A 22,349-nucleotide genomic window follows, 5' to 3' on the forward strand; every position below is an offset into this window, starting at 1 on the left:
GAAAGCATAACAATGGACACTTTATTACTTACTTAAGATCCCCTCTACTCCATCATGCTGAACCAGTTTCAAACTAGAGATTCTTATATTTGCCCCTGTACAGTCAACGAAGTTGTCTCCTTTGCCCCTCTTTTCTATCACAATATCATCTGGTAGACCATATCCTGAAAGGAAAAGAGTTTAAATAAAGAAAAAAAACCTTAGTATCTTAGTATAGTTCATAGGTGGACATATCACAGGATATCAAAATTAGAATTAAAAGACTAACTTGAGTTCTGTCTTGCTAGCGGGTTTAAGTTTTCCACACATCACAAGGAAGGTTAAAATCTCACAAAAAGCTGCTTCACTCAAACCACTACTGCCTCATTACAAATCTGAGGTGGAAGGCCAAACAAAAACAGCAAAGCTCACCCATTGCAATACTGACTTCTGTATTTAAGTGAAGTCAAAACTTGACTATTGCGATTTCCAGGAGATTTCAAGTAAAACAATAACTTTAAAGCTGATGACAATACTAATTCACGAAACCATGCACTGAAATTTAGCACCAAGTAAAGCCTTTATTACTTGTACTGTGAAAAGAAAGCATATTGAAAAAGTTTGCAGTACATTTTAAAGTCAGATAAGAATTAGCTCAGCATCTCTCAGGTGAGATGAGAAATACAGACTCACTTCCCTCACCACTGACATACAGAAAGACTGAATTGGACTGTGCCAGCTGATTCACAGTGCACAGCAAGAATACACAATTGGGGGCAGGGAATCAATATTCTATCCAGCTGAAACATAACACTACAGAGAACAAAGAATTATTGCCCAAATAAAGATTTCATGATTAAATCGCTAGAAGTAGCCTGGAGATTTCTAATGCCCCTAAAACAGTACAGGTCTACACTATGGGGCAACATCAACCTCAGGTATGCAACTCCAGCTGAGTAAATAGCACAGAATGAGTCAATGTACATATGGTTGAGTTACTGCAGAGGTCCACAGGAGAAGTCTCCCATTGACTTCTGTTGTGCTTCATTTTGGTGGAGTACAGGGGTTGACAAGAAAGTGATACAGGGTCAATTTAGTATGTTGATCACTCTCTCATTGACTCTTGGGGGATCCATCACCTCAGCACCGACCTCCTGGTAAGTTAAACCTGCCCTAAAAGCAAGAGAAGGTTTGGGGAGAAAATGGGGACATGGGGCCTGAAGAGGGAAAACTCTCTCCATTCCTCCTCCTCCTCCTCCTCCATGACAGCTGTACAAAGGGTCTCAAGAATCTCCTCTCTTCATGGGATTTAGGAGATTTTTATATAATATATTACTACTATAATTCTTTCTAACCTTTTAAAAAAGGGGGAGAAGTTCCCAGACACCTTGTTAAGTTGAAATGGCTCTCTCATTAAGGGTTCTAAGAAATTCAGGGTTCAGCTGTGGACATTTTAAGTGTGGAAAAAACCACTGTATAGATCACTCACTCACCATTAATCACTTTTTCCTCTAGGCATTTAAGATGTCTGCACTGTTTAGAAGCAGAAATATGAACACCTTAGTCTTCGCAATGCCTGTTATTTGCTCTCCTTGCCTTTATCTTCTCTTGTTTCTAATCTAGTTATAGACTCTCTTTCCTTACTAAATTTTATTCCCTTTGCTAGCTGTAGCTCATTTTGTGCCTCAAGCCATCATTCTCATTTTATCCTTTCAGGCTTGTTCTATTCTTTTGTACTCCTCCTTGGCAATTGATCCGTATTTCCAGTTTTTGTAAGATTGCTTTTTGATTTGCAAATTATTGAGGAGCTCCTAATGGAGCTAATTGGCTGCTTCCCATTCTACTATTCTGTTGATGGCATTCAGTATGTTGTTTGTCTAATCAGGAATCTGTGAAGTATGTCTGCCTGTGGACTGCGTATGATTGTACAACAGCTGGAGTTTATGCAACCATTGTACAATGACAAATTAAACATTTAATATCTCTGATGGAATGAAGATTATGAAAAGGCAAGTTGTCTGGGTTTGGTTTTTTTCCCCTTGTGACTATCATTGCAGCAAAAGCAAACTTGTCTGGGTGCCGGAACTAGGAATGTTACATTTCGATTAAACAGCTAATTGAGTAATCGATGGAATTTCCATCGACTATTTAATTAGTCGATAAGGAAGGTGCTTACTATCCTGCTGCACCTCTCCCATTGAAATGTACAAGAGCCGCCGAAGCCCTTGAACATTTCAAAGGGAGAGAGCCTCTTGAAATGTACAGGAGTAGAGGGCAGCTCCTATACATTTCCAAGGGAGAGAGGCAGTGGGAACCCGCACCAGCGGGGACCAAAGCAGTCCCCGCTGGCACGGGTTCCCCTTTGTGCCTATTCTTTTGAAATGTACAAGAGCTGCAGGCTGCTCTTCTACATTTCAACAGGAGAGGAGCACCAGTGGGGCTGGTGAGAGTTTTAATCCCTGCTTGTGCCTTTTCCTCACTGTCCTCTGCCTCCACAGAGATGGGGGGAACCAGCTTTTAAGATAACTCCCCCAGCACTGGCTCATGCTCCCCGCACTTGTTGCCCCTCTGATAGACACAGCAAGATGAGGGGAGTGACTAGTTGAGTTCCTACTCAACTACCTGATAAGCATTTGCTTATCGGATTTGACTAGTCGCTTACATCCCTACTGGAAACTTCATTCCAAGTGCTAGGGTTTCTTCAACACTTAGTCTAAACTCAATTCCCTAGTGCTTACTTTACTGATAAATACGCCTTCTTTAAAAAGTTATTTACCCATTAATTGTTCATCCTCACTCATTTTGTTTTGGAATAAATAAAGGGAAGCACTTATACAACTAAGTGAGGTTATTCCTTTGACAAATTTCCTCATCCCCTCATGCCAAGAAAGCTACCAAAACAACATTAACAAGTCAGATTACAGCCAATGAGATTTTATTTGAGGTTCCTGTTCAGGACATTTTCAGCAGCTCTTACTACTAAACTTTCCCCCAACTTAAGCCCATATACAAAGATTGTACATCCTGACAGTTGCTCATTCAAGGAGTAGTGCCTATTAAAGTGAACGCATAGATATGCTTTGTTTCTTAAAGCAGAATGGCTATTTCTTTCCGTATGACTGCCAAAGGTCTGCTTCTTCACCTCTTGTAATACCATTTTCTCAGACAGGACAATATCTGTCAAACACCATCCACAAGAATTTCAGGCCAATACTATTCTCACTGATAAATAAAGCAATTTATTGAGGCCCTTTATCCTGCAGTTGTATTGCATACGGGCATGTATATCTATATAAATCAAACTTACACAAGAGAAAAAGAAAATTATAGTCATAAAACAAGAAAAGATGCAAGAAAATATAGGGAACAGCAGGAAACTAAATTCTGAGCCTTCTTTCCATTAAGAAGTTTTGACAAGATAAAGATAAAAAATGCAACTTAAGCAGTTTAACAGGCCACAATGATGTATGGGTTATTACAAAAGCTGGATTCCTAACATTGTTTGGTAAACGGTTAACACGTGTGAATGCCTGTATCTAAGACATTATTGAGAGAAATATATGGATGCAATGTGTCCTCAACAGGCAGGAGCATTTGATTCTAAAGCCATTCCCACAAAGCACAGAATAATTTGAGAAGATACTATAAACACACAGACAAGCCTGAAAAGGGTAGCAATGTTAGTCTGCAAAAACAAGGAGTCCTGTGGCACCTTAAAGACTAGGGCTATGTCTACACTCAGACTCAGACTTTAAGGTCAGAAAGGACCATTATGAACATCTAGTCTGACCCCCTGCACAATGCAGGCCACAGAATCTCAACCACCCCCTCCTAGAATAATCCTCTCACCTATATCTCAGATATTGAAGCCTTCAAATAGTTTGAAGACCCCAAGATGCAGAGAATCCTCTAGCTGTGATCTGTACCCCATGCTACAGAGGAAGGCGAAAAACCTCCAAGGCCTCTGCCAATCTACCCTGGAAGAAAATTCCTTCCCGACCCCAAATATGGCAATCAGCTAAACCCTAAGCATATGGGCAAGACTCACCAGCCAGACACCCAGAAAGTTCTCTATAGTAACTCCTATCACCCCTCCATTGACCTATTTACCACTGATCATGAATGGTCAATTAGTTACCAAGATCATGTTATCTCATCAAACCATCCCGTTCATAAACCCATCTAGTTTAATCTTGAAGCCAGATAGATCTTTTGCCCCCACTACTTCCCTTGGAAGGCCGTTCCAGAACCGCACTCCTCTAATGGTTAGAAACCTTCGTCTAATCTCAAGTCTAAACTTCCTACTAGCCAGCTTATATCCATTTGTTCTTGTGTCCACATTGGTATTAAGCTTAAATAATTCCTCTCCCTCCCTGGTATTTATCCCTCTAATATATTTAAAGAGTGCAATCATGTCCCCTCTCAGCCTTTTGGTTAAGGTAAACAAGCCAAGCTCCTTGGGTCTCCTTTCATAAGACAGGTTTTCCATTCCTCGGATCATCCTAGTGGCCCTTCTTTGTACCTGTTCCAGTTTACATTCATCCTTCTTAAACATGGGAGACCAGAACTGCACACAGTACAGGCAGTCCCCGGGTTACGTACAAGATAGGGACTGTAGGTTTGTTCTTAAGTTGAATCTGTATGTAAGTCGGAACTGGCGTCCAGATTCAGCCGCTGCTGAAACTGACCGCCAGTTCTGACTTACATACAGAATCAACTTAAGAACCCCAAGCGTCCCCGAGTCAGCTGCTGCTGAAACTGATCAGCAGCTGATTCCAGGAAGCCCGGGGCAGAGCAACTCTGCCTCGGGCTTCCTGTAGTCAGTGCTGGTCAGTTTCAGCAGCGGCTAAATCAGGACGCCTGGGGCAGAGCAGCGGGGGTGCTGCTGGGTTGCTCCAGTAGCGCCGCTCCTTGGCACTACTGGACCAACCCAGCAGCACCCCATCTGCTCTGCCCCAGGCGTCCGGAGAAAAACCTAGTCTGCTGGGGGGGGGGGGGGTACTAGCTGCGTCCCCCCCCCCCCCACCCCAGCAGACCAGGAAGACACGGGCGGCGGACCAAGACGCACCGCGGTCCCACCGCCTGGGTCCTCTGCAGCTTTGCTCCCAGTCTCCCTGGTCTGCTGGAGACCAGCAGACCAGGGAGACCGGGAGCAAAGCCTCTGAAGACGCCGGCAGCGGGACAGCCGCGGGGCATCCGGGCTGTCCCGCTGCCGGCTTCCCCCGCGGCTTTGAAAAGCCTCGGGGAAGCCAGCAGCGGAGCAGTCCAGGCGCGCCTGGGCTGCCTCGCTTCCCGAGCCCCCCCGCGGCTTTGCAAAGCGGCGGGGGGGCTCGGGCAGCGGGGCACCCCAGGCACGCCTGGGCCGCTCTGCTGCCAGCTTCCCCGCAGCTTTGCAAAGCGGCGGGGGGCTCGGGCAGCGAGGCAGCCCAGGCGCGCCTGGACTGCTCCGCTGCCAGCTTCCCCGCGGCTTTGCAAAGCCGCGGGGGGAGGGGAGCGGAGGGCAGCCCAGGCGCGCCTGGGCTGCCCCGCTGCCCGAGCCCCTCCGCAGCTTTGCTCTGTGTCTTCCTGGTCTGCAGACCAGGGAGACGCAGAGAAAGCCCCGGAGTACACGGGCGGCAGGACCGCGAGATCCCGCAGTCCGTGTACTCTGGGGCAGCCCCGTTCGTAACTGCGGATCCGACATAAGTCGGATCCGCATAAGTCGGGGACTGCCTGTATTCCAAATGGGGTCTCACCAATGCCTTGTATAATGGCACTAACATCTCCTTATCAGTACTAGAAATACCTCGCCTAATACATCCCAAGACCGTATTAGCCTTTTTCACGGCCATGTCACAATGGCGGCTCAGTCATCCTATAATCAGCCAGGACTCCACGGTCCTTCTCCTCCTCCATTACTGATGTGTCCCCAGCTTATAACTAAAATTCTTGTTGTTAATCTCTAAATGCATAACCTTACACTTCTCACTATTACATTTCATCCTATTTGCTATCACTCCAATTTACAAGGTCATCCAGATCTTCCTGTATGATATCCTGATCCTTTTCTGAATTGGCAATACCTTCCAACTTTGTGTCATCCGCAAATTTTATCAGGACACTTCCACTTTTGGTGCTAAGGTCAGCGATAAAAAGATTAAATAAAATTGGCCCCAAAACTGATTCCTGAGGAACTCCACTAGTAACCTTCCTCCAACCTGACAGTTCACCTTTCATTATGACCCGCTGTAGTCTCCCCTTTAATCAGTTGCTTATCCACCTCTCAACTTTCATATTAATCCCTATCTTTTCCAATTTAACCAATAATTCCCCATGTGGTACTGTATCAAATACCTTAAGTCAAAGTAGATTAGATCCACTGCATTTCCTTTATCTAAAAAAATCTGTTACTTTCTCAAAAAAGGAGATCAGGTTGGTTTGGCACAATCTACCTTTTGTAAAACCATGTTGTAATTTGTCCCAATTTCCATTAGCCTCAATGTCTAACTACTTTCTCCTTCAAAATTTTTTCCAAGATCTTGCATACTACAGATGTCAAACTAACAGGCCTATAGTTACCCGGGTCGCTTTTTTTCCCTTTCTTAAAAATAGGAACTATATTAGCAATTCTTCAGTCAAATGGTACAACCCCTGAGTTTAGAGATTCATTAAAAATTTTTGCTAATGAACTTGCAATTTCATGTGCTAGTTCCTTTAATATTCTTGGATGAAGATTATCTGGGCCTCCGATTTACTCCCATTAAGCTGTTCAAGTTAGGCTTTTACCTTGGATATGGTAATATCTACCTCCATATCCTTAGTCCCATTTGTTAGGTTACCATTATCCCTAAGCTCTTCATTAGCCTCATTAAAGACTGAAGCAAAGTATTTGTTTAGATATTGAGCCATTCCTAGATTATCCTTAACCTCCACTCCATCCTTAGTAATTAGCGGTCCTATTTCTTTTTTTGTTTTTTTCCTATTTATATGGCTATAAAACCTTTTACCGTTGGTTTTAATTCCCTTTGCAAGGTCCAACTCTACCTGACTCTTAGCCTCTCTCACTTTGTCCCTACATGCTCTAACCTCAATGAGGTAGCTTTCTTTGCTGATCCCTCCCATCTTCCACTCCTTATATGCTTTCTGCTTTTTCTTAATCACCTCTCTGAGATGCTTGCTCATCCAGCTTTGTCTAACACACCTGCCTATAATTTTTTTCCCTTTTCTTGGGATACAGGCTTCTGACAGCTTCTGCAACTAACTTAAAATAATCCCAGGCCTCCTCCACCTCAAGATCCATAATTTCTTTAGTCCAATCAACTTCCCTAACTAATTTCCTTAATTTATGAAAGTTAGCCCTTTTGAAATCAAAAACCCTAGTCTCAGATTTATTTTTGTTTATCCTTCCATTTAATTTGAACTGAATTAGCTCATGATCACTCGAGCCAAGGTTGTCCCCTACAACCATTTCATCTATGAGGTCCTTGCTATTCACCAAAACCAAATCTAAAATAGCATCCCCCCTTGTTGGTTCAGCAACTACTTGATGAAGGAATTAGTCTTGCACAAGGAAATTTCCACACTACCATGTGCGCGCTGTGCTTTTGCGCAAGAGCTCCCATGGCAGTGTGGACGCTCTCTTGCGCAAGAAAGCTCCGACGGCCATTTTAGCCATAGGGCTTTCTTGCGCAAGAAATCCCTGCCAAGCGTCCACACTGCCCTCCTGTGCAAGTGTGCCTGCGCAAGAGAGCTTACACCTGCTAAAAAAAGCATGGCTCTTGCGCAAGAATCCCTCTCTTACCACGCCATACTGTAAATTTCCTTGCGCAAGAGCAGGTGGGCAGTGTAGATGCTCTGCGGATTCTTGCGCAAGAACAGCCATACTTGCACAAGAAGCCGTGAGCGTAGACATAGCCTAACAGATTTATTTCACATGGATAACTTCTGATTTCCATTCCTTACATTTGACAAAGTGGTTTTTACCAATGAAGGCTTATCCCCAAATAAATCTGTTAGTCTTCAAAGTGCCACAGGACTCTGTTGTAGAAACGTATATATGTTGCCTATTTGGTTCTGCAAAATAAACACAAAAATCTGAACCCATAATCAGTGACTTCCCTCTGTTCTCTCTATATGGTATAACATCACCATTCACCCTGCTAATTTGTGCATTACACATTAAGCTTCACTCTTCAACAAAAATATTTGAATACAACATGCTACAAGGCCTTGACTTGTCCCCTAACTTCAATAAAGTTACATACAACCTGTTAGGTATAAGCAGTTTTCAGAACACCCTTCTGAAGTAGATTAATAACTCTCATTTTATAAAAGGGGGAAATGAAGCAGAGTGAAATGGCTTGCCACAAAAGGTCACAGAACTGGCAGACAAGGAAAGAATTCAGGTCTTCATAGTCAACAGCCTAATTCACAAGACTAAGATGCCACTTACTTGCAAAAGCTATAAATATAAAGTGCAGAGTATTTACTAGCATATGATCAAGTTAAATCTATGTTAAATCACACAAGACAAGTACATTTTGCAGTGTTTTCTCCTGGCAATGAAGGTAAAACTAGTTTCCTTGATTCACAAAATTCAATTCGTGTGCAGTGAGTCTTCCTGCTCACTGTAATTAAACGAGGTTCTACTGACCAGCTAACAAAGGCATAGGTCTAATATATACTCTAAATTGCAGAGCACAGGCTCTACAATATAAATACAGAAATTACCTTAAGTGATCTTTGTGCTAATTGAAGTCAAGCCTTCTTTATATACTTTGACTGCAGTCTGTGCACTAGCAAAACAAGTGGGCAGTGACTAAATGATTTTATCCAAATAAGTAGCATGAGAACACACTACGTTGAGGATAAATGTATTCTTCTGAAGTTCTCAGACTTACTTCATTGGTAGAAGACATACCTCAAGCACAGGCAGTAAGCACATACTTTGAAACATACTCCATGCATTAAAAACAGAGCCTCTGTAGGAACGGCAAAGCACTTAAAAAAAGTTACTAAACTTGTAGCCAAAAGATACCTTTGCACAATTCAGTTTACTATAAGAAACTAGATTACTGACCAGTAACATTAGTTTTAGGCTCTTCCATACCAAAAAGAATCTCCTACCTTATCTTAAGCAAATTGTACCATAAAATCTGTATGGATAGAAATTCCATGAAGTAGAAATCTTATCAAATGCATGACCAGGATAATAGTTATGACTGTGAAATACTCAAGGAGATTTGAGAGAATACAAAGGCAGAAAACACGATAATGGGGGACATCCACTATCCTCATATTGACCTGAGACATCCAGGAAGGGATGCAAAGATAACATATCTAGACACCATAAATGTTTCTTGGAGCAGGATGTACTGGTACCCACAAAGGGAGGGACCATTCTTGAGCCAATCCTAAGTGGAATGCAGGATTTGTTCAAAAAGTGAATACAGTGCCAACTGTTCAGCCATAGCAACTATAATAGAATTTAATGTATACATGCTTGTGTGGACAAGGAGTAGGAGTTACCAAAGAAAACCACCACTCTAGTGTTTAACTTTGAAAAGGCAACTACACCTAAAAAAAGGGGAGGAGGCACTAGATAAACAGAAATTAAAAGAAACAATCACAAAGGTGAAACTCATATAAATTGCAAGGAGATTATTGAAAATATATTTTAAATAGAGACTCAATCTAAATGCATGCCTCAAAAAAAATAAAACACAGAAAAAGGGTGAAAAAATGCCACCATGACTAAACAGCAGAGCAAGAGAAGCAGTTAGAGAGAAAAAAAATCCTTTAAAAATTGGAAGTCAAAGCCTAGACAGGAAAAATGGGGCGTGGAGGGGGGGGAGAAAGCATAAACTCTGGCAAGTAAAAAATAACTCCTAGAAGTTAGGGCCAAACAACAGGAGATGGCTCATTCTAAACTGTCCTGGTCTGTTCATTCCCTCTGAAGCATCAGAATCCTATCAGAAGTTCGAGTATTGAGCTAGATGGACTATTGGTCTGATCCCCATATGGCAGTTCTTATGTACCTTCTAGTTCAATTGAGTCAGTAATGCAGAACATGCCTTCTATAATATAACGGCCAGGACAGATGATGACAGTATCTCCTTCATAACAGGCATTGACAGCTGTCAGTGGATCACTGTGGAACTGTAAAAGACAGATAAACACTTCATCAGCTTCAGAAAACAAAAGATAGCCTGAGTTCATGCCAACAGTATTTCCTTGTAATTTGAACATTTTGCTACATCGTCGAAATGCTACTGCCTCGGCTTAAAGGAAACCCATTTTAGTGCACCTCTAGAATACAATGAACACTTTGTACTCATACAGTGCTTACCGTGCAAGGATCTCCATGTACTTTTAGAACAGCAAATTAGCCTCAAAACATCCTTGTGAGAAGCATTGTTCCATATGCAGATGAGAAACTGAGGCAGAGAAAGATTAAATGCCACATTTTAAGAGCCTAAACGCAAACCTCAATTCTGCCCTGTCCCAGGTGATTTACCCTAGTCCACAAAGGGAACACAAGGCAAAGGCAAGAGGTCCTGGATGGGAGCGAGTCTAGATGCTCTGACTCTAGGAGCTGATTCCTCCTAAAAAGCATTCAAGGACATTGCAGTAAAAGAGTGGGATCTGCCTGGCAGACATGTTGTATTAACTAAATTGTTCAGTCTCAAAGGTGGGCAGGCTGGCACCTATCACAAGCATTACATTGGTATTCTACTCTGAACAGAGACTAAAAATGGTGTCATGAGTTCCTTGTTTATTGCCTCTGACTTCCAGGTTAGGCATGCTCAGTTTACAAGAATTAGGATCCTCCTACAACTGGCTAGCACTGCATGCTCAACCCAGGCTCTGAAAATTAAGCATGAGTGGTTGGTTTTTTCTTCCACAATAGCCTAACTTATCCTTCAGAACAGCTCCTAACAGATATCTGGGCAATTAAATGACAAACACACGCAAACTGCTGTAACTAGAATTGAGTAAATAATTCTGTTTATTCTCAAGGAACGGAATGCAGATAACTCCTAATTGGCTAAAAGAAATACTTTAAAAGGACTGCATCCCAGTACACTAAAACTCCAAGTTTCATGTCTTACTCAGAATGTGTCCTTATAAAATTGTTATAGGAGTGCAGAACAGATTCCCCATTTCCCATGCACAGAAAGGAAAGAGCTGGTAAAGTAGTATTTAGCAGATACAAGTTAGATGTTTCTTTCACCCTTATTAATCACTATTTTTATTATACTTGTGGGATTAAGATATCCTCATGGTAGGCTCTGTAAATACAGAATATTGTGGGGGAAAAAATTAATCTGTTGGGGAAGATAAAAGAAATGGAGGACAGAGAATGAAGACGACTCCTGATATTTTACCTGTATTTCTAGTTCTTCATCACAGGATTCAGGACAAAGCTTGTCCCTGAGCAGAGACTGCAACAGATTTGCCATTATAGTAGAAGACACAACATGAGTGATCTTTGTTCCCAGTGGACGGGAGCCTTTGGCTTGCAGACCAGTGTGCTTCTGGTAACCAAATACATACCTGAAACAAACCACACACCATCAGTTCAAACCTGATGGAGATCATTTCCTATCTGGTTCCCCTCGTCACACACATACACAGTACCTCAAGAGAGGATTCTCAATGAGCTTTAGCTTTTGCTTCAGATGCTCTATCTCATCATACAGCTTTAAGCCTTCCACCATAGAAACATTTTCTGCCTCAGAATCAGAGTCGCTGCTTGATAAGCCATTCCTCACGTTTAAGAACTTCCTGTAGAGCACCTCACACTGAGACAGCAGACTGTGGTAATCAGCAATAAGTCCAGATGGGACACGATCTTCAAGTATATCGTAGTGCCTACAATTCAAAGCATTGGAAAGTTAGTGTTCCTCATTTTCCCAAAGCAGAAAGAATGTAATCTAAAACCCATTTCAATCCATGGACATTTTTCCTCTGACAAACAGACTTTGAGTCACAAGTGCTAAACTCACTGCACTATGACACTGCAATTCAAAGGGGCATAGCTTACAAAAAGCACATTGGTTTAAATAGGCTCTCTCCCACTATTAGAATGCACACCCAAGATTATTAGAGTTCAAAGAATACAGACAAAAAGGGGAGATAATTTTTTTTTAATACAAAGATGTACTGTTAAATCAAACGAATGAAAACATCAAAAGCAGCTACATTACCAAGAATTATTTTTAATTCACTTTTTAAATATTGATGGGACTTTTTAAGGCACCAAGAAATTGGTGGCAACAGCAGCAATAATGTAGCAAATGCCAGCTCTGAAATAGCAAAAGGAGAACATTGCCTAGAAGAACATTCCTCTCGGAAAGTGAAAGAGGCAACAATTAGAACTGGATGATAGAAGTGAAAAGGAAGATTTACTACAAGATATAATGTACCATCAAGGAGTCTTGCCGGAGAGATGGAAACACTCCTGCAAAGTTGTCCTGCTTAGTTCAGACAGAGTCACATATCTGCCAGCTAGAAGACAACTTGTTGAAAATTTCAGAGCGGTTGTAACAGTCATCACACCAGAAAGATCAGAAAACAATGAAAAAGATACTGAAAGCAAAGTGAGAAAAATCCTTTGTTTTTGGCATAACTGAAGGATATTTACACACTATATAAATAACTCCATGTCCAGTGGCTGAGGAGTCTTACTGGGAAGAAGAAAACATCCAAAAAAACCAAGGATCAAGGCAATTCCTTAGACCAAGTTTCAATCACTCGGAGGTTCATTAAAGGGCAGCACTCTCAAAAAAGTGCCATAAAGAACAAAAAAAATGGAAGCACAATAATAAATATCTACTTGGCTGTAACAACCTCATAGCTAAAACAAGCGTGGTGATAGTGTTGTAAATGCAGCATACGTGGCGATAACCTATGAATACGCTTCAGAGCAGGTGAGGAACTAGTTGATTTCTTAATACAGAGAAGTATAATACTCAAAGAAAATAGATAGCGTGTAACTGAGTAGTTGTGTAACTGCATAAACTGTTACACGACTATTTGATAGTCCCTGGAGGCGGGGCTGGCAGCCAGTGCACTCCGGTCCCGCTCCCAGGGAGACCACAGTTACTCCGCACTGCTGCCTCTCAGACACAGCAGCATGGGGTGACAGGCAGGAGCTGGTCCGTGAGGGGAGATGATTTAAAAACTGGCTCCCGCCTGCCTCCCTGTGCTGCTGCCTCTGATATAGAGGTAGCAGCAGTGAGGGGTGGCAGCTGCCCCTGTCTGCAGGGAGCTCAGACCCCCCACAGACAGGGTCTGTTGCCGGAGAGCAGCCTCTGTCTGCATCAGGCCCAGGCTCACTGCAGACAGAGGCTGCTCCGTAGGATGCGGGTGGCGGGGATTAGAAGGGGTGCAGATCCAGTGCTCCCCAGTCACCGGCTCCCACCTCACTCCCTTTGCTGCCTCTGCCTTTGCTGTATCAAAGGCAGCAAGGGGAGAATGCATGTAGTTGACAGGATTAACCGATAAGCCTAGGCTTATCAGTTAATTGTGTAGTCTACACATTGATATCCCTAGGAGAAAACAATGGAAACTGTACCCAAGTTTGATCCTAGTGTCTATTCTCACTTTTAGAACTGATCACTCTGTAGCTATATACAGAAAAACTTCCAAGTTACGAACACCAAAGTTATAAACTGACCATTCAACCACACACCTCATTTAGAACTGAAATTCAGGCAGCAGAGACCAAAAAGGGGGAAAAAGTAAATCGAGTATAGTGCTACTAAAAAAGGGAACGTTAAAAGAGTTGACAAGTTAAAGAAACAGTTTCTCTACTTGTTTCATTTAAATTAAATTTTAAATGTTAAAAGCAGCATTTGTCTTCCACACAGCTAGTAAAGTTTCAAAGCTATATTAAGTCAGTGTTCACTTGTAAACTTTTGAAAGGACAAAAGTTCTACTTTTGTTTGGACTTATGAACAATTCAGATTTATGAACAATTCAGATTCACTCCCAAGATATTCGTAACTCTGAGGTTCTACTGTAAAACTGAATTATTTTACCAAGCTTCAGTAAAATAATTTACATAGACTTATCAGTTTTACAAGACAAGAACTTCTATTTAAAAAAATTAATGGAATTAGAGATAAAGTTTGCAGTACAAGATTTAATCAAAACTCATGGGAGACTCTCTGAAAAAGAATGAAAACATTGCACATCTACATGAATAAAAGGATGTACATTACTACTAAATAGTCAACACATCACATCAGTGCTCACATCAGAGCAGAAGAGCATATAAACTTCTGCATGGCTTAGAGTACATGTTTTGCTTCAAGTACAGAGTTGGGAATGAGAAAAGAAAATATTTACTCTTCATTGCAATACAAACCTGAAACATTATGGTTCCCATTTGAGTCCTCTCTAAAAATGCTTCTAACTCCCTTTTCAGCCCATTAGCTACTTTAAAAAAGGCTGTTTGCATGTGATTACATTCAAGTTTCATTAGATGCAAAGTATTTTTCCCTCCAAGGAAAAAAGCAACTTCTTCCTTCTGCCTCCCCCATCTGTTTGCAATGTAGATACATAAAACACATGAGAATGTTTATTTCCACATGTAATATTTTGAGACCTCAAAACATATCCTCCCAATTTGTGTGAGCTCTATGTGACCCAAGTAGAACATGGAACTGAACTATCATAATGAATTCCATTTCAAAGAATCTCCACTTCAATCACAGTATCAAAACTGGATTGGCATGCAATGTGCATTCCTGAATTCCTATTCTAAATAAATACAAGGCACAAAAAAGGACTGAGGAAAACAGGCATGAGATTTCATGGACTAATGCCGCGTTTCTCAAACTGAGAGTCCCGACCCCCAAGGGGGTTGCGAGCAACTTGGGGGGAAGAGGTACGGAATCACAAAGTTTGAGAACCCCTGGTTTAATGTATTGTCAAATGAGGGAAAGTCCTAGCAAACTCGCAAAACCACTTTCCAGTGATTCATTTCAGGTATTTAAAAATACGTTTTTAATATTTCCCAAATGTGCCCTTGTGCACGAAGTTCCAAATGGCTGGATGGTATTCAAAAGCCACATTCAGAAAAATGTAATACAAAATAACCTCACTGGGGAAAAAAATACACATGCCTTCTTCAACATCCATTTTTGGTTTTGGTTTTTCAAGTTTTCTTCTATGTTCTGTTCCATTTGGGTTCTTATTCCACACCCAGAGGTATATGGAGCATCACACATTAGTCTTAATTAGGAACACATTTCACACTTAAAATTAAACTAGTCTTCTTACATTTGACAGAGGCTATATTTGGGTTTGGATCGCCATCTAGTGGAATGAAAAGGGTTATGAAAAAGGGCTAAATAAAAAGTATCTATTACCACTGGATCTATTTCCAAATACAAGATTTCTAGTGCCTGACAGTAATCTGTCAGGCACTAGAATTAGCTTTGTTTGCTAATAAAAAGATTTTTGTATGATTTTCATTTCATCCATCACTACTCCCATGCTTCCCCTTCCAGCACTTCTTAACTAAGTGTTTATAAAACGTCACTTACAGTCTCAGTCGAGGTTCAACACATCGGACAAAATAATCAAAGTCATCCTCATCCTCTTCATCCCAACTCCTCCATATGTGCTGGTAGAAAAATCTTTTGAAATAAAACAGTCACTTTCACAAAAGATAGGACCGAAAATAGAAAAGTAATAAATTGCAGAAGACACCTCAAAATATCACAACTTCTAGTCCCCATCTCACTCTCCTCCAAGCTATTCATATACAGACACTAGCCTCGTATTCCTTATCTTCTGTAAAAACTGTGAGTAAAGTGTTCAAAAAGGCCATTGACTTCAACTAAACTTAAGCTAAGCATCTAACTCACTTTTTGAAAATGGGACTTATGTTCCTAAATGACTTTAAGCATTTAAGTTTGTAGCATGTGGCTCCAGTTCAAATCCTTCCACTGGCCTCTTCTCATGACACATTAAGCTTAGCTCACTCACCCATCAAATGCTCCTTCTGGGCTATGACTTATCAGACATCTATAGTCATTACAAAAACAGGATACAGGAGCTAAGTCAGGGTCTTGGCTTCTCACCAGGACATTGTCCAGGAGAGTGGGGTCCCATATCTTAGTTTAGTCTTCAAGTCCAGACCTTGTGGCTATTACTGATTTTTTTTTTTTAAACCTTATGAAGTGTGTGTATATACTGGAAGAAGAGCGCAAAGTAGTACAAAAGAAAGGAAAAAAGATCTTAAAGGAAGAGTTAGAAAATAAGTAAAGTATGTAGTAGGGATGTTAGCTATCATATAATTTAATAGTTGTGTAACTGCATAAAGTATTATTGGTTACACAACTATTTGATCATCCCCAGGGGCAGGGCCAGAAGCCAATGCACTCCCAGCCCCACTCCGAAGGAGTCTCCTGCTACCTTGCACTGCTATCTCTCTATTTGAGGCAGCAGTACGGGGTGGCAGGTGGGAGTTGGTCAGCAAGGAGAGCCAGTTTAAAAACTGGCTTCCTGTGCAGACCGGCTGCCTGCTGCCATGCACTGCTGCCTCTGATACAGAGGCAGCAGCACAGGGTGGCAGCCGCCCCGTCCATAGTGGGTCTGAGCTCCCCAAGAATAGAGGCTGCTCTGTGGGATGCAGAGCATCCTCTGTCTGTGGGGAGGTCGGACTCCCATGAACAGGAGCTACTGCTGCGAAGCAGCCTGTGCCCATACCAGACTCAGGCTTGCCACTGACAGAGAGGCGTCATGGCAGCCTCCCCCACCCCCCACTGCTGCCTCTGATAGAGGCAGCAGCGTGGGGGAAGGTGGCACTGCAGAGCTAGTTCTGGAGGGAACCGGCTTTTAAGCCAGTTCCCCCCAGCACTAGCTACTGTCCCCCCCTTGCTGCCTCTGAAACAGAGATATGGGGGGATGGGGAGAGAGAAATGTGTAATTGACAAGATTAACCAATAAGCCTTGTGTAGTTGAGAACATGTTGACATCCCTAGTGTGTAGTCTCAAATACACATCAAAGCAACAGCAAATAAGGGAGAGGTAGTGCGCACACAACAGGAAAAGAAAAAATGAATCCAGGAAGAGAAAACTAAAAACAATGCAGGAAAAAGATTCACCACAATGAATAATTGGGGGTTATGGAGGAGAAAGTGTAGCCAAGGGTAGAAGTGAGACAATCCAGTAACAGCAAGGAAGAGAGAGAGTTGCATCTTTTAAGCTTAGTAGCAAATTACTTTATAATGGGCTATAATGAAACCAAGCAGTGTTTTTCTTCTGACCAGTCAACTTTGCTCTTGGGCTAGCTGCCGTCAGGTTTACTTCTAAGGCGCGGTCAATGTAACCATAAGAATGGTCAAGAATTCACAGACAGGAGTCTACCAAAAGCGCTCTGACTGGACACTAACAGTAACTGTAAGAAACACATACACATTATAGCAGTTTTATTGTAGCTCAGATATGACACCTAAACAGACTCTTAAAATTAAAGAAAGAATAGCTCAGGAGACAATTAACTTTTTATGAACATTTTCTTACCTGACATGCTCTACAGCCAGGGCTGTCTGGTCAAACTCTCCTGATTCATCAAACACAACCCACAGCTCCTGCAGTGGTAACTGATGCTCCTTCAGCTCCAAGAGCTCTTGCATACACTCCAAGGTAAAGGTGCTAACATCGGAGTCACACAGGAAAGGTTCACTGAGCCGAACCACAGCTTTCAGAGCAGAGTACTCCACATCCACAACCTGTATTAACACCATAGCTATTAGGGTGGCTTGAGCGCAATGGGAAAGCCAACACAATGCGCATAACACATTTAGTCTTATTATATAAATCAATCAGAAACTTTGTTAACACTCTGTGTGGCATTTTATACCAGTTGTCTGAGCATGTGCAGACATTATAAACCCCAAAACTAACTCTGCACCCAGAAAATACATAGACTTACATAGAGTGCTTTCCATCCTCACAGCACTGTACAAACACGAAGCCTACTAATTTCCCTGGTAGGACAGGAAATTACTATCTTCTTACAGAGGCCTGGATTAGAGAGCTGGCAACTCCCTTGAAGCTGAGGGTGCTCTGAAAAACATCAGGATCCATGTGCCTTACAGCAGCATACACTGCAATTCAATGTCACAGCCAGAAACAGCAAGAATTCCTGAGCACTAATCCCATACTTCAGCCTTGTAAGCTGCCATGCCCTTTAGCTGGAAAGCACTTCAACAGGAACCAAATGTGGCATGGGGATTCCTGAAGTATGTCAATTTAGGGAGAGGACAACACTGATCAATGCAAGTCTACATTGATGGGAAACACGAACAACTTCCATTCCTCTGTAAAGAGAAGCCACCCATATGTTTGTATACTTCTACTTATTTTAAGTTTGTACTTTACTTGCAGGTGTTTTAAGCATAGCATGGGGATAGCATTTCCCTTATTTAAAGGAGGGTTAAGTTTAAAATCGGGTTCATACAAAGGCAACATGCTGTCTGTAGAAGGGGACCCTTGCTATGCTGGGCCCCAGATCAGAAGCTCCTCACACACCTTAACTCCTTCCCAGAACCGGCACCCCAACCTGCTGCCCCAGCCCTGAACTCCTTCCTGAATCCAAATTCCCTCCCAAAGCCAGCATCCAAGCACTTGCCCCAAATCAGAACCACATCCCAGCCACTTGCCCACACAGAGCCTCCTCCTGCACCCCAAAGCCCAAAGTCCAATCCCCACATCCGACACGACCCAACCAAAACTCTGACGCCCCTGGGGTACCCCAACCCCCTGCACCCACCCGATGAGTGAATGAGAGTGGGACCTCATCTATGCCCTATATTAGGTTGGGATAGCTATGGAACTTTAGGGTGCAGATTTTTCATAGCCCTAAGCACCATAGTTGTCAACCTAAGTTTTAAGCATAGACTAGATCTTACAACACTCCTAGCACTATACCCCAGAATGCTTTCCATCCTCACAGCACTGTACAAACACTAAGCCTACTAATTTCCCTGGTAGGACAGGAAATTAGGTTGGGATAGCTATGGAACTTTAGGGTGTCTTTTTTGCCACGGCATCTCACTGTTGACCTGTTTAACTTGTGATCTGCTGTAACCCCAACGCTGTACTGCATTACTGCTGCCTAGTTACTTTCCATTTTGTAACTGTTCATTTGATTTTTTCCTTAAGTATAGTACTTTGCAATTGTTTTTAATAAAAATCAACTTGCTTTTCAGACCAGTTCTGCAATGTATCATTCTTCTGAATTTTAGTCCTGTCCTCCAAAGTGCTTGCAACTGTCCCAACATTGTCTTATCTACAAATTTTATATGCATAATGTGTATTCTATCATTCAATTCATGAATGGAAACACTGAATAATACAAAACCCAAGACACACCCCTACAAGTCCTCATAGTTTGACAGCCAGCCATTAATAACTACTCTTTTAGTATGTTTACACAGGAAGTAGACTTCTGTGGCTAACACACGCCAGTCAACTTAGGTTCATGGCACTCCGAGACCTTCCCATCTCTCAGTAAATCCTGTTTAGTTAATTAACGGTTAAATGTTGTGTTTAACCATGAACTAATTAAATGGAGGCAAGTGGGGGTGGGGTCCACTCCAGCCAGCAGCGAGGGACTGGAACACCCCCCCATACCACAGGCAGGTCGGAAGTAGTATCTCCCTCCCATTCCCAAACCCGGCTGCTGCTTTCAGCCCTCCATAAGCCTGCCAACTCCAAGCCCACGAGCCCATTAAGGGTAATGTTTACCAGTTACCCGTTCACATCTCTAATAGGAATGTAAATGACTAATCGAGTCACCACTCAACTAGTCACTTCTCCCTTGCTTGAAGCAGCAAGAGGGGGGAGAGTTGGAACCGGGGCTGAGGGAAGCCAGCTTAAAAGTCCATTGACTACCAATTAGCTTATTAAACACAATTTAACATCCTTAATCCCTATCTCACAGTGGAAGTCTACACAGCAATGAAACAGCCCTGTATCCCAAGCCCTGTGAGCACCAATTGGCTAATATGGATGAGCAGCAGGTGTCTAGTTCATGTGAAGAGAGTTTCTCTAACCATTGTGCAGTAATTTTATCTAGACCAAATTTCCCTAACTTGCCTATGAAATTGCCATGGGGAAATGTGTCAAAAACGTTAATAAAAATCAAGATGTATCATTTCTACTGTTTCTGCCCTATTCAGTGCCACTGTCAAAAAATAGAAATTGGATGGGTTTGGCATGATTTGCTCTTGACAAATCCATATTGGCTATTTCTCATCTTCCAGGTTTGAACAAACTAGTTGTATAATAATTTGTTCTAGTATTTTTCTGGGTATCAAGATTATGTGACTGGTCTCCAATTCCCCAGGTTCTACTTTTTCCTATTTTTGAAGACAAGTACCATTTTGACCTTCCACAGACTCCTGGAATGTCAGCCATTGTCCATGAGTCATCCCTCAGATGTCCCACATCTTCCCTGGAGTAGGTTCCTCCTCTGATCTCAAAAGAACCCTCTTAGACCAAAAACTACAAATGTATGTCACCCCATTGGAGTCCTTTAGTCCCCTGCCACTCTGCACTGGCCCCCTCTTCCATGTAACCCAGATGCTGTTAAATAAATACTGGTGCATTCCAAAAGCAACAGTGACAATTTTTGCCAGTTAAAGGAGGCCTCCAAGTCATCTGGGAAGTCTAGCAGTTGCTTGACCCACCTTGGAGGGAACCCAACTGAAGACCACGTCATTAGGCATCTGATCCTAACATCAGGAAAACCCATTCCTGACAGGAAATGTGACGTGCAACATAAGCAAATCCTGATCCACCCAAACCACAACAAAGCCAGTACACAACACCTTGTGCTCTCAAGCCCTGGTTTACGCACCTCGGCATCCTTTCAACAGTTCAAATGCCTGTGTGCTCACAAACTGACATCCTTGAATGACTGATACGATCACTGAAGCCAATCTAGCTCCTTAAAAAAACTTCAATACCATGTATTTGTTTATAACGAGAGAATACCTTAAAAAATGATTAACTCAATACCATCCTTTCTGGTGTAATATAAAAAGTAACCTTCAGACAGAAGATAAAGCAACTTCTAAGGCCAAGGGAACAAGAGAAGAAAAATTCCAGGCTGACACCATTTCTGGTTTTAGAAACTTCAAAACATGCCTAGATTTCACCTCCTATTTAAAATCAGGCTTATAGGTTCATCAGTTTTTTTGTTCAACAGAACAAGGAACAAACCTAACCAATGGAACCAGAGTACAAACTTTTCACAAAGACCCAGCCAGCAGAATAAAAATGATATCCCTACTATCATTCGGTGAGAGCAAGAGAGGCCATCCTAGGAATAATTATTTACTATTTGTACTACAGCAGCCTAGAAGAGCCAGTCAGGGCACCATCGTGCTAGGTAGTGGACACACAACAAGACAGTCCTGGCCCCAATTTACAATCTGCACAGAACAGGTTACAGTCATGAGGGCTTACAGTTAACTGCACCTCAAGTTGCTACATGTCACAAGTTGTTCTCCTACATTCTCCTGTCCAAGCACTCAAGCCACTGCAAGTGGTTAAACAGCTTCTTGCCTAATGCTCTGTCCTCCACACTGACAATTAGATGTGAAAAATATGCTATTTTCTATCAGCTCATAAACTTTAATTAAAAAGAAGTGATTTGCCTGTTAACAGTGGAGTAAATTGATGTTAATTGGAGACAAATGACTAGCAAGTGAATTACATTTACCTCGACCAGCACCTCAAACACATTAGTGCGCCAGATTGCTTGCCATCCAGATGGTTCAAGGACCTTCTCTAAGTACTCAGCTGTGAATTCTTTTACCTCAGAGGGCTTGCAGTCAGCTAAAATTAAATTAAAATCACAATTTGTATTTATGCAATAAAAGGACAAAGGGAATAAAGTTCACATGAGTAATTCAAGGGAAGCTGAACATGATGGGGTTTTAGTGTTCCTTTATTATGTCAGAAGTGGGCTGCAGCTTTGTTCCACTGTCTTTTCATTTGTATTGTTTTAGTGGCTCAGAGTCCCAGTATACACCAGGACCCAGTTGTACTTGTTGCTGAACAAAGAGCAGACAGCCCCTTGCCCCCAAACAGCTTGGCCCCGAGTCCTGGAGAGCTAACAAGGCTGCTCTCAACCCCCAGAAAGCTTTGAAAAAAGAGCAACTGCCTGCCCGATCCCCATGTGTCTCAAATACGCCTGGGGAGGAGGTAGGGATGTGAATGACTAATCGACTATCGGATAAGCAAATACCGATCAGATAGTCAACTAGTCGCTTCCCTTCCCCATCCTTGCTACCTCTATCAGAAAGAGGCAACAGGAGAGGAGAAGGGGGGAGAGAAGAGATGGGGCTGCTTCAAAGCAG

At 42.3% G+C, this 22,349-nt stretch overlaps 1 protein-coding gene across 1 annotated transcript in view; it reads right to left on the reverse strand.

Annotated features, from left to right (window-relative positions):
• SHCBP1 (SHC binding and spindle associated 1) overlaps nucleotides 1–22,349 on the reverse strand; it is a 39,624-nt gene that overhangs the window by 11,260 nt on the left and 6,015 nt on the right. Inside the window, exons 3-9 of the mRNA XM_075940189.1 lie at nucleotides 21,710–21,825; nucleotides 17,500–17,708; nucleotides 15,516–15,608; nucleotides 11,599–11,832; nucleotides 11,346–11,514; nucleotides 9,996–10,116; nucleotides 33–164 (exon numbers count right to left, since the gene is read on the reverse strand). Of these exons, the coding sequence (XP_075796304.1) occupies nucleotides 33–164; nucleotides 9,996–10,116; nucleotides 11,346–11,514; nucleotides 11,599–11,832; nucleotides 15,516–15,608; nucleotides 17,500–17,708; nucleotides 21,710–21,825 (1,074 nt within the window). The remainder of the gene's footprint in view (nucleotides 1–32; nucleotides 165–9,995; nucleotides 10,117–11,345; nucleotides 11,515–11,598; nucleotides 11,833–15,515; nucleotides 15,609–17,499; nucleotides 17,709–21,709; nucleotides 21,826–22,349) is intronic.

The sequence above is a fragment of the Pelodiscus sinensis genome, chromosome 12, assembly GCF_049634645.1.
Source record: "Pelodiscus sinensis isolate JC-2024 chromosome 12, ASM4963464v1, whole genome shotgun sequence".
NCBI classification, from domain to species: Eukaryota; Metazoa; Chordata; order Testudines; family Trionychidae; genus Pelodiscus; species Pelodiscus sinensis.